This window comes from Phascolarctos cinereus, unplaced genomic scaffold, assembly GCF_003287225.1.
Source record: "Phascolarctos cinereus isolate Bilbo 61053 unplaced genomic scaffold, phaCin_HiC Scaffold_726;HRSCAF=1367, whole genome shotgun sequence".
Lineage (NCBI taxonomy): Eukaryota > Metazoa > Chordata > Mammalia > Diprotodontia > Phascolarctidae > Phascolarctos > Phascolarctos cinereus.
The window spans coordinates 341,108,671-341,125,333 of NW_027556098.1; the positions used below are offsets into that span (position 1 = coordinate 341,108,671).

Below are 16,663 nucleotides of genomic sequence, written 5' to 3' on the forward strand. Positions count from 1 at the left end.
CCTAGTCAACTATATATTGCAACCTGTGGGTAAGAGAGACAGAGACAGTGAAAGACAGAGTCACAGAGAGAGAACATGAGCTATCATTGAGTCACCACACCTCTTTGGGGACCTGTTTACTCTCCTAAAACATGAGAGGGATGGGTTAGATCATTGTTGAGGTCCCTTCCACGTCCAGGATTTTAGGATTCTGTGAAATCATGATGGCAGGGGTTAAAGTCACCATAAGGGCCAGAGTTAGCATTAGAGCAGAGCAGGGAGGAGGAAATGTCTTTCCTTATGCCACCACCCCATGCTAAAGGCATCACTCAGAACTGCCAGCTCAGCTCTGGTCTCAATCTCTATAAGACATCATAGGTTGGAAAATACAAGCTTGCTTATGTATTTCATATGAATATTAAATTAGTATTGAATCAGTCATCAGATCTAGAAAGGGTTCTTAGAGTTAATTTTGTTCAGCTTGCTCATTTTATAGTTGAGGAAACTGAGGCTCAGAGAATTTAGTTGATTTGCCTAAGGTCATATAACTAGTTAGTGGCAGAATTAAGCTAGTGCTTAGGTCTCCTAACTCCCAGTCCAGTGGTGGTTTTCCAAAAGCAAACTGAGTGTCAGGACACTTTTCCAGTCTTGTTTTTTGTTTTTCTTGCAAAGGACTGCATTACATTGTGGACATAGAATTAATTCCCTTGCCTAACAGTCACAGGTGTTGAAGAAGAGGACAGTTAATTACACTGTGTATGCTGTAAGGAAAGACTCCCCTCGTCTTATCATTAGTTTGTTTTAAAATATTTTAGTTTTAATAGAATAAAAGGCTTGAATAAAAGGTTGCACCACTTTTTTTTCTTACTGACACGTTCAGTTGAATTCACTAGAGATTAAGAGGATGTAGTTTTCTGGAAATTACCATTATGAAAAGTAGTGGTAATACTTAATAATAAACAAGGGCAGCACAGTTTTAGGCCTGCCCTAAGGATTGGAAGAGGGAAACTGAGGACAGTTTGCCCAGACATTGATCTGAGTGCATTATGTGCCACTGCACAGGATGATAGGATAAATTTATAGTATCCCCAAAGAGATCTACCATAGAGTCAGGGGACAGGGAACAAGGAGTGGGAGTGTCTGATAAAATGATCCAGAAGGAGAATGGACTGCTTTGGCAGGCAATGCATGTGACCAGCCTAAAGCTCTTCAGGCTGCAGTGGGATAGTGGCTATTGATCAGCTGGGTATGGAGAAGAGACACTCACTTAGACAGGGGTGAGTCAATTTTTAGAATTGTTTGTGATTCTTGACTTCCCTAGTTTTATGTTTAATGCAGTGACCTCTGCTGGCTAAAATTTGGTCATCAGTCACAGTGACACTATTTGTTTCTTTGTAAAAAGCCCAGTGATGAAGGAATTAATTTAATATTGAAGTGCTTGGGGAGATGGGGGTGGGGAAGCTTTTCAAATAAAAATTTCTTCTGGGAAAAGCTCACCCTTAATTCTGATTAAGTGGCATTTAAATTTACCAGAGATATCTCTTGGATTTCTTTGAAAAATCTTGTTAGCCAAGCTAAAATGTTTATGTATAGATTTGAAACTCACCATCACCTGCCTGTTTGTTTTTCAAAAAGTATTATTGATGTTTCTTGTTCATATATCACTGTTATTTCTGTACATTCTCTGTGCCCTTCTCCCACCACCCCAACTGCTCACTCTGTTGTGACAAAGAAAAACAGTTTTGAAGAAACAATGGGTATAGTGACTAGGTCTGACAATATATTCAGCATTACTGTCTAAGGCTTCCCCTGTCCCCTTCCTTTCCCACCCCTAACCAAGTGAGATATATTTCACTGTCTATTTTCTTGCATTTGGGTATCGATTTTCTAATTACTCAAGACTTTACCACAACTTCCTTTTAAAGATCTTTTCATTTACAATAAAACCTCTTTATAACCTTCTTGACCCCCAGGAAAGTGAAGGCAGATTAAATAAATTTTATCTTAAATTTTAAATTCATTGCTATTAAAATGTTGGTCTAATATACCTGCAGTATTAAAAAAGGAATATTATAACTAATTTTATCTTAGTAGATGTTTGATCTAGAGATTTTAGAGGCTTAAATCAGAAATTATAGTAAAGGTATGCTTTAGCATTTTATAAAAAATTACAATTAAAAAATCTAATTAGAGAGTGTTGGAACTAGAAGAGACCTATCCTTACCAACAGATAAGGCCTTTTAGTAAGAGAATTTGTACAAAGCGGTTGTCTTGTTTGAATGTGTGATCTCTCAGGTCAGTGATTTCAGCTTTTTGGATTACCAAAGGAAGTAAAGATCCTGCCTGGGTTTCGAACTTTTGCAAAGTAAGGGAAGGTACTGTGCCTAGTAGCAATAATGATAGTCATCTCAATTTTGAAAAAAAAATTCCTCAATATATGTTTCAAAAACTTTAATAATAAAGCATATAAAGCATTTTGTAAACCTTAAAGTGCTACATAAATGTTAGTTATAATAAATAGTACTCCGAGGCACTGGGTTCAGAACCTGCCTCTGATACCCATTTGTGAGATCTTGGGCCCTGAGGCGTCTTTTTCCTGCCTATAAAATGTGGGGGTTGGTTGGACTAGTTGACCTCTGAGGCCTGTCTCTCCTAGCTTCAGATTTGTTTGTCATCCTGTGATTGTACGGTCTTAGAAGCTGATGCCTCTAGGCCGCAGAGCTGAAAAGAAGCTTCCTTTCTCTGATCTCTCACCTGGTCTCTCTGTACCCCAGAAAGCCGTCCCTTTGGCGAGGTGCTATTAGTACACACTTCTTAGTAGTTCACAAACTTCCCTGCCCAATCGCTCTTCCCCACCTACTCCTGACTCCTTATATTGCATGCACATGGCTTTCATATGTTCCGTCATGTTTCAGTAGGATGCTAGAGAATCACTGTTCACCATATGGATTCCATTATGCTTATTGCCAGCCTTAGAAAATAAATCTGTATTCTGGACAGCGGCCACAGAGGCAGAATCTTCCATTTAAATATAATGTCAATTTTTTTTTAAGGTTTAGACTTCTTTAGAATAAGAACGATGACATGTAGCATCCACATAAACCTCCTGGTACTGTTTGCCTCAAATTACTCAAGAGGTTTGGCTCTGGGATGGTGAACCAGGAAGCTCTCACCAGTCCTACAATTCATCCTGATTTAATGCCAGTGTCCTTCTTTTCTAGAACAGTCCGGGTATGGCTGAAGAGAGACAATGGACAGTACTGGCCAAGCATCTACCATGCAATGCCTTGTAAGTATATTTAATCCCCCCACTTCTAAGAATATTCCTCTTCTTTCCTCTTGGACAGGGAGGATTGGGTAATGGGAGTAGTTATCATATAACAGGACAACATTGGATAGTTTGAGGCTCTGAAATGCTCAGAATGTAAAATACCCAAATTATCATTTTGGGTTAGACTACCCATTCAGAGCTTCTGAATGAAGTAAATGGAAGAATGGCCGTGAAATGCAGAGTCTTTGATTACAGCGGGCCTCCCTACCTCATCTCCTTGTTTTACTTTATATAAATTGCTTCCCTCCACTCTTCAGACTTGGCCCACCATTACACTCATGACAGAAAATCTTCCTTAGATTATTGTTACACCAATCAACCAAAGCTAAGACACATAACATTTAGCATTTGTTTCTATAAAAGATTTTGTCAGGACTGAAAATTGACAATTTTAGAGCCTGTCTCATTCCCCTAAAATAGAAATTTACCTAGGAAATATTTTCTTGCTTTGGAAAACTGCTCTGTCATCCATATTCCTCATGGAGGAGCACTTAGGTTGGTACGGCGATTAGGGCACTGGACCTGGAATCAGGAAGACCTGAGTTCAAATCTGGCCTGAGACATTTACAAACAGGTGACCCCTGGGCAAGGGATTTGACCTCTGTTTGCCTCAGTTTCCTCATCTGTAAAATGGAGATAATAATAGCATCTACCTCCCAGGGTTGTTGTAAAGACTAAATGAGATGTTAATTGTAAAGTGCATGGCACACAATAAGCGCTACATAAATGTTAACTGTTATTATTATTATTATTAGTGGTGGTAGTGGTATGCTATATAGCTTAACCTTTTGAAATTTTTTACAAAATGCAGTAAATCTATTCTGCACAGTGAATTTCTGGCTTATGCTCTAGCAAAAAAAGAAAACATTTATTTAAAACATAGTGGTTTATTGTAACTTTATTATTTATGAATATATTAAAAGAGATGTTTTAATGAGGTACACCAGCAACATACTTTGAAAGTATTCCATTTTTTAAATTGTGTATTAAGCACTTAGAAAGTCTCTTATGTTTTAAAAACTATTGCATGTTATAGAAAGACAACGAAGCCTGGCAGACATCTTCACCCTTTTCAAAAATAGGCCTCTTTTCTTAATTAAAAGAGTAGTTCTATCTTCTGATTACCTTTCATGCCACCCATGGCAGGCATTAATCTGAATGAGAGTACAGGTGAAAGAGAATCAGGTAGGGTTTCTTTAAGAAAATGCCAAGGCATTTGAATGAAGTGCAAGCCCAGTGTGAGTTGGAAATGTGCTATGGCAGCCCAGAAAAGCTAATGTGTTCTTCCCAGGTGAGGGATGTGACAGTCCTTCTGCATTCTGCCCTGGTGAGTCCCCATCCGGGATATTATGTCTAAATCAGGCTGGTACCTTTGAGAAGGAACGTTGAAAAGCTGAGTGAACATTGAAGAGGGCAGCTTGGACAGGTTCTCGGGTACTCACGTAGGATCTCTTTCCCTCCGCTTTTCATTTGGACACCTTGTTGCATGGGGGACCAACATGTAAAGAAGGGATCTTTCTGTTACTGAAGGTGAAATAATGATGAAAGGACTATTTAGCTACAAGATATATGTGGATAGGAGAGACTGGATATATCACTTTCCTTAGGAATTTTAATGTTGTTGTTTTTAATCAACAAGCTTACTGTGTGCCAGACACTGTCCTAAGCACCAGGAGTATAAATAGAAAGCAAAAACAAACCTGCCCTCACAGAGCTTACATTTTAATGGGAATATAAATGTAATATAAACATAAACCAGTACATTTAGGAAGGATACTGAGTCAATATACGGGAATCTTAGAGAGAAAGGCACTAGCAGCTCGGGGTGAGTAGAGGGTGGGGATTACTAGGAAAAGCTTTCTGTAAGAAAGAGGTGGCACCTTGTAATATAGTTTAAGATCTGGTACTGCTAAACCTCCTTCCTTTGCTTTTTTTTTTTTATTACTTCCTTTGATACTCTTGACTTTTTGTTCTTCCAAAGGAATTGTATTATTTTCTCTAATTCAGTAAAATATTTTTTGGCAATTTAGTTGGGATGGCATTTCTAAGCATTTTCTAAGTATTTAATTAGTTTAGATAAAATTGTCATTTTTATTATATTGGCCCTGCCTATCCATGAACAATTAATATTCCTCCAATTATTTAAATCTGATTTTATTAGTATAAAAGTGGTTTTTTTATGCTTTTGTTTATATACTTCCTAGGATTGTTTTGGTGGGTTTATTCCCAGGTATTTTATATGCTATCTGCATATAAGAGAAAGAACTGATGAATAGAAGTATGTATGAAATGATTTTACATATATATGTGTGTATATATATATATATATATATATATATATATATATATATGTATACACACACACACACATATTTGTGTCTAGTGGTAGCCATCTCTAGGGTGGGGGGGTGAGAAAAAAAGGGGAAAAAAAGAAATTTACATGATAACATTATATATTTAAGTGAAATAGCAAGTTGTACACAATAGATTTGCAGGTTCATGTGCAGTCTTTTTTTTTAATTACACTATGTTATGGAAATGCTTGTTTTATTCCATAAATTAAAAACAAAATAAATAAAATTTAAAAAAAAAGGAAGAGGTGGTGCTTGAACTGATTATTCAAAGAAGCCAGAGAATTTAATGTGGGAAGATTAGGAAGGATAGTATTCCAGGGATTTTTAAAACACAATTTGGTTGATCTCTGAATCCTCACTCTGAAAATGTTGTTCTTTTTAGCGAGGAATGAACCAAGGAAACAGGGTTTGAGTAGTTCCTGGAAGCTGCTCAGGCTGCTAGATTCGCCCCCTGGTTTGAAGTACCCCAAAGGTAGGACAGTGACAGTCCTGTCCATTATGGACATCTGAGTTTAAGTCCTTTGATCCAAGGTCCAGTTTTTTCACCGCATACCCAGAATCTGGCATCCTTCGTAGGCATTTGCCCTTGAAGAAATATTTTCATCAGCTTACAAATAACACAAGAAGCATCATGACATCCCAGAAAACTAACCTTTCAGCCAGGTTGGTTTCAAGTCCTACCCCTGACACGTTCTGTCTATGTGTGTGATCCTGGGCAAGTCATAACCTCCAAGATTCTGAATTGAGGAGAACGTGGTGCCTAGCATTGTTAGAGGGAATTCTTTTCTGGGAGCTCTCCCCACCAGTGAAATCACAGAACCAGTCCCTATCCCCATATTTCTGCATCTAACACATTCTCCTGGTGGGCTAGATATGGACTTAATATGGAGGATTTTATATTTATATATTTACACCCTGGTGGGTTAGCATGCCTCTAGGAAAGGAGAAAAAGTGATTTTCATACAATTCAATGACCAGGGTGAATGAATGATTGCTTACACTCTAGCTACACTTGTTCTTTATTACATATGTAGCCCTTAAGTGTTTGCAAAGTATTTTCCATAGAGTATCTCCCTTGATCCTCACAACATTCCTCTGAAATAGAGGGCAGGGATTTCCTTTTACAGATGGGGAAACTGAGTCCTAGAGATATTAAAAGACTCAAATTCACATAGATGAGAAATGTTACATTGTGTCATGACTTAGATCTAGAGCTTTGTGATTCCTAGTCAACTTTCCACCATGTTAACCATGTTGGAACTGCTTTCTCTACATACACATGCATGTGTGTGTGTGTGTATGTGTATGTGTGTGTATGCGCTTGTGTGCGTGCATGTGTAGGGTATTTATTTGGGAAGATAGCATAGTGTAAAGGAAAATGATTAATAAATGAAGAAGTTTCAAAAACCATGTGATCAAGACCTTGTTGAGCTGGGCAAGCTTTAAGTATTTTCTGTCTCTGTCTCTCCTACACACACCCCCCCACATCTACGGTGATGACTTTAACCCCTTCATTTTCCAGTACTTGATATTGAAAACCCACCATCTGTGTATTTCACTTCAGTCAGAAATTGGACTATTAGAGGCAGGAACGTAAACATGGCTTAACTTGAGAGAGTGGGAGACGTCTTACTATCACAGAAAGGAAACAGATTATGTTTCCTGCCAAGTAGTCATCCAGAAACCGTCCTCTGACTGTTGGAATGGAGAGAAGTTGGTTATTTTATGATTCTGCTATAATGTACTCTGTAACCCCTCAACATAAAACATATTCTATATATAATCATTGAATAATATTTATTGTCTTTTTGGGGGGGGTGCTCCCACCTTGTCATCATAGGGTCTAGACAGTATAAAAATAATAGACATGGACTCATACATACATATATGTAAAGAGTAAGTCTGTAGAGAGCTGGTATTCTTAAATACGAAAGAAATCAAGAAAGAAAGATATTTTCCATACATATTTACAGATTAACTTATTTTGTATATTTTTGTCCTTTTTTTTTTTAAGATTTTGTATTTTTTATGACCCAGATAGGAGAGGAGATTGTTTTATAGGATTTGAAAAATTTAAAGAGAGTTGGAAGAGGAATGAGAGGCAGAGAAGGAGAAGTCAGTGATCCATGAGGTTGTGGGGTTTGGGGACACAGAAGCAGAGGAAGAAATTCATAAATCAGAGTGAGTAAAGTGATAGGAAGAAGGAGAGAGAAGGGGAGAGAAAGAGGGAGATGGGATGGGAGAGAGAGAGGGAGAGAACAGACATCTGGTGGTCAGAAGGCTGACTCTCCTCGAAGTCCTCATTCTGCATCTCTGGGTTGTCATGTGCTCTTTTCCTCTTGGGTGTTATGCTTTTGGAAAAGGAAGGGAATCAGTCATGTTCCCGCCAACTTCCTTATGGTCTTAAGTTGACAGTGATGCCCAAGAAACCAGGTGCCAGAAAAAATACTAAATTTCTAGTCCTCCTGACTGTGTTATCTTTCCCCCACTCTGATTTTAAGGAAAGTTTAGGGTTATGCCAACTATCTGTAAAGGCAGGGTGGCAGAATGAATGGAGAATTGAACTCAGAGTCAGGCAGACCTGAACTAAAGTACTGCCTCTGATGTTTACTGGTGGTGTGACCCCGGGCAGGTAGCTTCACTTCTCATAAACAAAGACCATGTGCTGTAGAATAGTTGCAGATCAGCATTGGAGAGGGAGCTGCCTCTCAAAGAGGGCCTATATCAGTGATTGTGAACTGGACGAGGATTGTCTTTTGCTTCTTTTTGTATCTCCAGAGCTTAGTACACAATAAGTACTTAATAAATGCTTATTGACTTACTATTATATATTTACTGACTGAAAGGATGGATTTATTAAGCACTATGTGCCAGTGCATTACAATTATTTTCTCATTTGATCCTCACAACAACCCTGCAAGGTTGGTGGTATTATTATCCCTGTTTTACCTTTGAGGAAACTGAGGCAGACAGAGGTTAAGTGACTTGCCCAGGGTCATAGACCTAGCAAGTGTGTGAAGGTGGATTTGAGTTCAGGTCTTCCTGGCACCATGCCCCTGTACCCACTGGCCCACTTAGCTGCCTCTTCCCTAGGATTCTGCCCATCCCCAAAACAGAACAGAACAAAATTAGAGATGATTTAGTTTGCTCTTTAACTCATTCTCAACCAGGAGAGTGTATAGGGCTGAGAACTGGACTGGGACCTTCCCAAAGGTACATAGCCAGCTTTCATTTGGGTTGCTAATGTAATCACTAGTTTCAGGCTTTCTAACTAAATCTTTCCACAACCACATTTGCATCAGGCCACTGAGCCAAAACACATGGAAAGAATAGTTTTCCTTCCTTGTTACATGGGTGACTGATACTGTGTTTGCAGTTTAGGCAAACAAGGTGATCCATCCCAAAACACCTGTGGAGAAATGTGTTATTCCATCTGGCAAGGAGGACCCAGAAAGCCTCACCTGATAACTTTGGCAGTGAGGAAAAGCCCTCCCTAACCGCAAACACCTGCTACCCAGGATCAGGCTCAAGCTGGGAATTTCACCCTTCCTTTTCTTTGTCAAATACTATGTATGGCAGGCAGGAAGAGGCTTAAGAAAGCATCACGTAAATGAATGGGGTTGCAATGGTTAGAGAGCCATAGGGTCTGTCTAGTTCTTGGCCTTTCATGTGGCATGTGATTGTAAAATTTGCCTTGTGTCCTATGTGCTTAATGTGTATGCCTGCAAAGTAGTGGACCTGACAAGGCAAAACAAAGAAATTGTCAAAAGCAGGCACAAATAGGGCCTCTGGCTGTATTTTAAATACACCTACACATACATGGGTTTTTTCCCCCCTTTCCTAATTGCTTTTCAGGGAAGAAGGAGAAGGTAGAGGTGAGGATTAGGCGTGGGACATCACTAATGTAATAACTTTCATCAAGAAATCCACTGTCTGTTAAGGTTCAAAGTTCCAAGGATATTTGGAAGATAGAGCCCTTGGGCTTGAGAATTCAGACACTGGCATTGTGGATTTTCACTTTGGCTGCTGACTTGATGGACAAGTCACTTAACTTCTCTACCTTGGCTTCTAATGTGTAAAAAGGCCATTTAACCTGGCCTGAATTATGTGAAAATGTTATAGGAATACAACTTCATCAAACTCTAGGACTCAGTACCCGTAACATATTACTTAGATAGAATGAAGCACTTAATTTCTTAACAATAGGCATTGAATAACACATTATTATCATTGCTGATATTGCCACAGAATTATTAGAAATAATTGGTTGCAATTTTTTCATTCAAGGCTTGGGGCAGTTGCCCCTTCACAATGGGCATGTCACCATATAGCCAAGTACTACAACAGAGAATGTTGAAAAGTAGATTGATTCCTATGGCACCATGATAATAACAATTCCTGCCTCCCAAGATTATTGTGAGGATAAATGAGATATTTGTAAAGTGCCTGGCACATGGTAGGTGTTATGTAAATGCTAGCTGTTGGTATTAATATTTATTATTATCAATAATAATAATGATAATGGTAAAAGCTGTTTCTTACCAACTCTACAGTTCTTGCCTCAACCAAATGGTCAGAGTCATCATCTATGGAACAATGTGCAATGGGTAGTACTATTTCTCGGTACTCTAGGTGGCATCAGGGACAGTCTGATACATTACTATGTGGCACAACTCCAGCTTCTGCCCGCGTCTCAACAATGTGGGGTGTTTTCAGGGGGCTGGCACTTGGTTCCTTGGCCAGCACCACCATGATTCTTGGCCTGTATTACTTCTCTCAGCCACCTTCTCTCTTTGCTGGTCATCTGCAGACAACTGAGGCAAAGAAGGTTGGTTCAGTGAAGTGTATTTCATGCACACTAATGGTAAGCTGCCTGGTGGAAATCCCAGACTTTGAGCTGTCATGCTGTTTGCTTTTAATCTAGCTCTTGGGTCGTCATTTCAAGCTTGTACTCCTTTATGTCTCACCATGATTTTGGTGTAAATGAAGCATTCAGAAGAGAGCGTCTGCTTCTGCATTACTCTTCCTGGATGGTCATGAATGCTGAATTTATAGTCGGTTAGCGCTGCTGCCCATCTCTGGCAAGCGGTATCTGACTAGGCACTGGTCAGAAAATGTCGGTTGATTGTTGTCAATCAAAACTTGCAACTTTACCCCGTATAAGGTTTTTGAACTTCTCGTAACAGCCCACTTCAAAGGCAAGAAGTCTAGGTTGTATGTGTAGGGATTGCTAGTGTTGCTGTCAAACCTCTTGGCCAATGCATGTGGTTTCTGGTGGCCATCACTTTCTTGAAGACTGTTCCTATGTCTTCCAAAATGGCACCCATAAGCCTGACAAAAGGCTTTCTCATGTTTGTATGGGCCAACGATGATTCATGTGTGAGGCAGATGACCAAGTCTTTAAATGTTTCTTCCTGTCTGGCTGTGTGTCTGTCCATCTCGATGAGCCTTGGTGGGATTTAAGACAACTCTGAATTTCTTGTGCCCAATTGTTTTTGTACCTCTTTTGTCATAAACACTCATGCAAGTAAGGTCATTCAGTGACATAGCAACCTAGTTTCTCATAGATTTGTTTATAGTAACCCACAAATCCTTAAAAACTTACGAGTATGTGTTGCTTTGTCATGCCCACTCTGTGTCTCCCACAGTGGGATGAAACTGCCTACGAGAAAGTGCAGCCTTCTTAGGGCAAGTGCTCCCACTCTAAGGAGAGCAGGTGGCTTTTCAGTAATTTACAAGGAAGTCATGGGGTTGTGTTGTTGTTTTGTTTTGTTTGGCATTGCTTTTAATAGCATCTTTGCATCACTGTGAGGAGTCATTCTCCACACTGGAGAAGGTAGCCTTACATGTCATTTGGAATTACTCATTTTGTTAAAATTTCATTTGAATCTTATTTTAAGTGGGTCCTTGGTTATTAGTGGTGTAACCCATTATTACTTCGTAGAGTTTCTCCTTTATTTGATGCAGGTGTTATTTATTGTGCTGTCCTGTATGAGAACTGGCTAGTCTTCCTTTCATTGTCCATGATGGGCTGTTTTTGAATTTAGCAATATCATGACTGATGATAACTGTCAGCTGCAAATGAGGGGAAGGACACATACAAGGCAGTAAGAGAAAGCATGGACAGTCGCTGAATAAGTGCCTTTCCCAAAATAAGTGTGAACAGAATTTGCTTCTTAGTACTCTTTTTCACTTATATATTTCCTTTTTTTTTTTCTCATGAGCTAAGCATACTTTAAGTCTGTTGTGCTTTACATTTAAAATAATTTACGATTCCCTGCTGACAGGGAGTCTGAATTAAAACAAAAGAAGATTCTGAATTTCAGAAAACCGCATGATATATTGAATGTAGATGAAAGATTTTTTATTACTTCCTGGCAATTGAAATGCTAAACATAGGCATGTTTAATAAGGTAAATAGCAGGCTCTGTGCTTCCAGTCTGTGTTCCTCTGACAAGCCATTGTGAGTGAAATAAATGTCTGGGAGTTAAGTGCCTGCTCCAGGGAGGTTATTACCCTTTACAGGATACAATCAGGGACCTGGGATCACAGTACCCTACCACTTAACTTCACCAGGATGAACCTTTTAAACCTAAGGTATTTTGGGCCTCAGAAATACCGATGTTTATTTAAGTTTTTAAATTCCAACCAAAACATTTCACAAGGAAGATCAGTTCTTCCTGCCAAATGTGGCTTTTAGTGTTGTAAAGCACCCCCCACCCCCAGAATGTGATCGAAACCAACTGTTCCACAGCATATCAAACTTCTGTTTATCTGTGTGTGCAGTTCAGTGGGTCAGCAAAAGACAAAATAAATTAGTCCTAAAATGAAAGAAGTTTCTCTGTAAGTAATACAAATTAGGATTTTTTTTCTCCCTCAACTCTCAGGCCCAATCAAGGTGTCTTGAGAATATATTGTCAGGTACTTTTCGTTGAGTGTGGGTAATTTTACTAGGTGAGAAGAGAGTTCTTTGAAGCACCTATGGGAAAACAGTTCTTTGAAAACTGTCTTTAAAATATAACCCAAGTACAAGCAGCTAGTCCCCCTCTGATCTGTTTAATTATTGACTTTCTGTTGGATCTGTTCTGCCTTTCAATTCATCATTGTCCCTCCCTTACATCCCCTCAGATTCTTCCCTTCTAAATTACATGTTCATTAGGGTAATTACATTGCAGTGAGTTCTCCTTATTTCAACCTTCATTAAACTTTAGGGCTCAGTACCAGCACTCAGTTACAAAGACTCCATTGGAGTTGTGGGATCGCTTAATTTTATGCAATGTGTTAAATTTTCAAAAATGAAATTTTAACAACCCGTTGGTACCCAGAGGCCCACTGCTCTGGAGGCCTGTGCTATTCCCCATTTCCTGCAGCCTTGTTCAAATTCCTGTTGGATCGTTTATACTTTTCATTATCTCGCTCCCCTGAACCTCTGCCAGATTCAATTCTTGCTTCTGTCATCACTCTGAGAGAGAAAGGCGATGAGATAACAAATCTGTATTCAGCTAGCACAGAAAACAGATTCCTGTGCTGTTAACCCCTATTTCCTCAAGAGTTTGGGGAGTTTTAAAATATGTTAGCCAAAGAGCCCAGGTAAAGTTAGAGAAAAGTGTAAACCCTAGGGTTTTAAGGTAAGGCACAGGGGCAAAGTATCACACTTCAGTCGCTGGACTGAGATAGGCTAATGTGTAAACTATACAGGTGAACACATTTTCCCGGTGCAATTAACAATTTAAGATAGTGGGGATAGTTCTTTAGATTTTCCCAAGATTTTCATCCAAGTTGGACTACATAGTTAGAATTTGATATTTTGGGAGTCAAGAGAAATACAGCTGAAGTCAGTCACATTCCAATTTCATATTTTCCAGCCAGGTACTGTGCCCATATTCTGTTGGAAGGCAGTTTTAAGATGGCAGAGTAGTGCTTTCCTCTTCTACGTTCTAGACTCTCAGCGTGGATGATTATTTATTATATTATAAACTGTCACCTCCACCAGCCTCTTCAACAGAATTCTTAATTACTCATGAAATGTCATTTTTTAAACTTTTTTTTTTGGTTGCAGTTACAGGTAGTTCTAGTGAGATTGCCTGGCTGAATCTCTAGCTAAAGGATCCAGCCTGCTATCTTATCCTCATCCTCCCTGCCACTTCATCTCATCTTCCTAGAATACTTTTACCCCCTTCATGTTTGGTGTGCCTGGCATTTGGCTTCCGGGTGTAGGTCTCATGTGGCCACCCACACTCGTGATTATTTTCCAGAGATAACTTTTGTTACTCATTTCTGAGGTGTTAGTGCCAGAAGTAGCTCTTGTCAGTTATAGAAATCTATAAATTTCAAAACAGTAAATAACTTTAATGACAGATGCCGATAGCTGTGCCTCATCAGCTTCATTTCTTTATCCTTCAGTGACTGCAAGTGTTTTAGGTAGTGAAAACAAGCCCCTCACTCTTCACCTTCTAATCACTCAGTCATTCAACTAGTGTTTATTAAGCACCTACAGTTTACCAGGTAGGCACTGTGCTAAGTGCCAGGGGTACAAAGAAAGGCTAAAGACAGTCCCTGCTCTGAAGGAGCTCATGGTCCAGTGAGGGAGACAACATGCAAACAACCAGGTACAAATAAGATATGTATACAAGATAAACTGGAGATAATCAAGAAAGGGAAGGCCACTAGCATTAAAGATTCTTATAGAAAAATTTCAACTGAGATTTGAAGGAAGCCAGGAAGCAAGAGATGAGGGGGGAGTATAGTCTATGCATGGGAGATAGCCAGAGAAAAATGTAGTGTCTTGTTCGTGGAACAGCAAGGAAGCCAACATCACTGAAAGGGTAGGTGGAGGGGGGAGTAAGGTATAAGAAGCCTGGAAAGGTAGGAAGGAGCCAGATCATGAAAGACTTTAAAAGTCCAACGGGATTTCATCCTAGAGGTAATAGGGAGCCACTGGACTTTATTGGATAGAGGGGTGATACAATCAGACCTGTGCTTTTAGGAAGATCACTGTGGCAACTGAGTAGAGGATGGACTTGACTAGGGAGAGATGTGAGGCAGGGAGACCAGCCCCAGCGGGCTATTGTACTAGTCCAGATGTGGAGTGATGAGGGCCCACACGAGGAGAGGGAACATAGGAGAGAGGACTTGGCCAGAGATGAGATATGGAGGTGAGGCAGGGTGAGGGAGGAGTCATGTTTCTGAGCCTGAGTGACTGGGAGGATAACAAATGAACATGATCATGAGTCTATAATGTGTTGCCAGTATCACATCTTAACTATATAATGTAGTTCTGATGGTGCTAAAACAGTTGTTAGGGGCACCGGAGGGGAAATGTTGGAGAGGCTCCAAAAGTAACCCAGAGGCAGAGGGTTTGAGAGTCAAAGGATCCTTGTTCTGCCATTTATTACTTGTGATATTTGAGTGATTCACTCTCTGTGCCTCAGTTTCTTCACCTGTAAAATAAGAGGGTTAGACAGGATGATCTTTAAGATTGCCTCCAGCTCTAAATCTGATTCTCTGACTTGTCTGTCAGGAATATTTTCCCCAGTGGCTTGCCCAAAGCATCTGAAATTCCTGTCATTTGGGTCAGTCCTATGTATATCACCTAGGAAGAGTAACCCTTCAAGTCATTTGCTCTCACCTATGACATTTGTGACTAGCTGCCACTTTGAAAAACCAGGGAGATGGTTTTTGAGTTGCTGAGACATTGAAATAGTGCAATTTTGTTGGAGTAAGGAGAAGTGACCTCAAAGTAAGGAATACTTGGGTTCCAATCCTGCCCCCAATAAATACTGGCTGTGTGATCCTGGGCAAATCACGTGACCTCTCAGTTCTCTGGGCAGCTGCAGAGGGATGTGCCAGGCTGCATTGATAAAGGGAGTTTCCTTGTCTGGTGTTCCACGTGTCACTGAAATCATGGGTCAACTTCCTGTGTCTGCCTTTAAAAAGCAGAGTAATATGGACTTAGTAGATAGAATGTTGGCTTTGGAATTGGCAAGACAGGGATTCAAATAGTGCTTCTGATATGCTCTGCGAAAAGTTTTAAGTTATTTCTTTATTCTTTGGGCAGCTCTCTCAGATTTACCTACTGGCTTAGAGATGGATGTAAATGCATCTTCAGTTTTTTCAGGCACTACGACCTAAGTTTGATGGGGGTGGGGTTGGTTGCATAATAAGATCAGGTTTGGTTGGGGTTTCACATTTGAGGACTCTAGTCAACCAGAGAGCAGTATCAGATTCACCTGGCGAAAAGAAGAGAAAAATTGTTTACTCTGTGCTGGGCACTATGTTAAGTACTTTTACAAATATTATCTCATTTGATCCTCACAACAGCCCTGGGAGGTGGGTGCTATTATTATCACCATTTTATAGTGGGGGAGACAGAGGTTGAATGACTTGCTCAGGGCCATACTATGAGTAAGTGCCCGAGGCTGGATTGGAACTCTGGTTTTCCTGACTCCAGTACCACCTTGCCACCTCAGGAGTAGAAGGAGTAGTGGATGTAAGGCAGTACCAAAGATAAATGCTGTTATCTTAGCAATTTTCTCTCAGGATGAATGAAGAAAGTTGGACTTTCCTGGGCCTGACTGGTACTAGAGTAGGCTCTCTGTAGCCAGTGTGTCCATGTCAAAGGCCTTAGGTCCTAAAGCAGCCTAAGTCCTAGGTATGGAACAGATAGAAACCATAATTTACAGTGATTCTCCTCCCAGAATGACCCAGCCTTCAAATCCAAGGGTCCACCTTGGAGTGATTTCCCTTGAGTGCCAAGGAACAGATGCTGAAAAGCTCTGAGACTTCTTTTGTCTGGATTCCCACCTCTAAGGAGATTCAGGGATCTTCCAGTGCTATTTTAGGGTGTGGACCAGTAGACCCCTTCTTCAGAGTTTGGATTTGCAAAGGGCAGCACTTGAGGACCTAGAGGGCCACATGTGGCCTGCAGGCTGCAGGTTCCCCACTGCTGTTGCAGAGACTTGTGCCCAGGGACAGGAGGCGCTTAGTGGCCATCACTTTT

General features: G+C 40.1%; 1 protein-coding gene across 2 annotated transcripts in view; it reads left to right on the forward strand.

The window, feature by feature from the left end:
- WDFY2 (WD repeat and FYVE domain containing 2) overlaps positions 1–16,663 on the forward strand; it is a 156,840-nt gene that overhangs the window by 72,568 nt on the left and 67,609 nt on the right. For both annotated transcript variants that reach the window (XM_020969948.2, XM_078156972.1), the window contains exon 2: positions 3,201–3,268. In XM_020969948.2, coding sequence (XP_020825607.1) covers positions 3,201–3,268 — 68 coding nt within the window. The remainder of the gene's footprint in view (positions 1–3,200; positions 3,269–16,663) is intronic.